This window comes from Propithecus coquereli, unplaced genomic scaffold, assembly GCF_000956105.1.
Source record: "Propithecus coquereli isolate 6110/MARCELLA unplaced genomic scaffold, Pcoq_1.0 Scaffold250, whole genome shotgun sequence".
NCBI classification, from domain to species: domain Eukaryota; kingdom Metazoa; phylum Chordata; class Mammalia; order Primates; family Indriidae; genus Propithecus; species Propithecus coquereli.
This window is the reverse complement of record NW_012148064.1, coordinates 1,003,104-1,003,912: the sequence shown is the minus strand read 5'-3', so window position 1 is coordinate 1,003,912 and position 809 is coordinate 1,003,104. Positions and strand designations below refer to the sequence as shown.

Sequence of the window (809 nt, the reverse complement as noted above, 5' to 3'; positions counted from 1 at the left end):
TAATCATTTGTTCTTTATTTTTCCATTCCTTATATCATCCTAGAACTATCCATCTTCTATTAGTATGAAATATGTAACATGAAAAGTTATTTCACAAGAAAAATTAAAGATCTATATTTATGATCCTTAATGACTCAAGTTTTTTAGATGACTGATACAAAGAACTGATTGAAAAAGAGTCACCCTTTGAATGAAATTAACTAAATGAAGTCATTCTCTTAGCCATTAACAGTCATTGATGTATACTAGCAGACCTTCCAAGTAAAACTTCCTCAGACTTACAAATACTATTCATTGGAATATTTTACGGTTTACAATACAGTGTATAGTCATTCTTCTTTATTTTACATATAAAGAGGGAAAACTAATTTTACTTATGTGAAGTTATTAGAGAACAGTTTCATAAAGAGGAAAAATGCTGCCAAACAGAAAAATATATTTAACTTCTGATATGTTGATATTTTAGAGTTTATGAACCAAAATGTTATTCTGTTTGTTTTTTGAGTTTCCAGGTTAACTACAGTCTCTTCAGCTTTCAACCAAAAGTAAGAGGAAACATTAAGATTTTCATTCTTTCTGAGTTGTCTCTTCTCTGAAGAGCAATGGAGGTGCTTTTAAGTGGAAGAGGATTAATCATATCTCTAATATTCCTCCTGCTAAAATTCTCAGCAGCAGTTGAAATACCACCCTCAGGTAAAGTAACAGCATTCAATACTTATTTATGAAATTTTATATTTGCATTTTGATTTTTAAGTAGAATACTTGTGGAATGCAGTTGTGACTTTTCTAGCATATTTTTATGTATTTTC

General features: G+C 29.2%; 1 protein-coding gene across 1 annotated transcript in view; it reads left to right on the top strand.

Annotated features, from left to right (window-relative positions):
- Positions 1 to 602: 602 nt before the first annotated feature.
- CHL1 (cell adhesion molecule L1-like) overlaps positions 603 to 809 on the top strand; it is a 110,551-nt gene continuing 110,344 nt past the window's right edge. The window contains exon 1 of the mRNA XM_012646860.1: positions 603 to 693. Within this exon, the coding sequence (XP_012502314.1) occupies positions 603 to 693 (91 nt within the window). The remainder of the gene's footprint in view (positions 694 to 809) is intronic.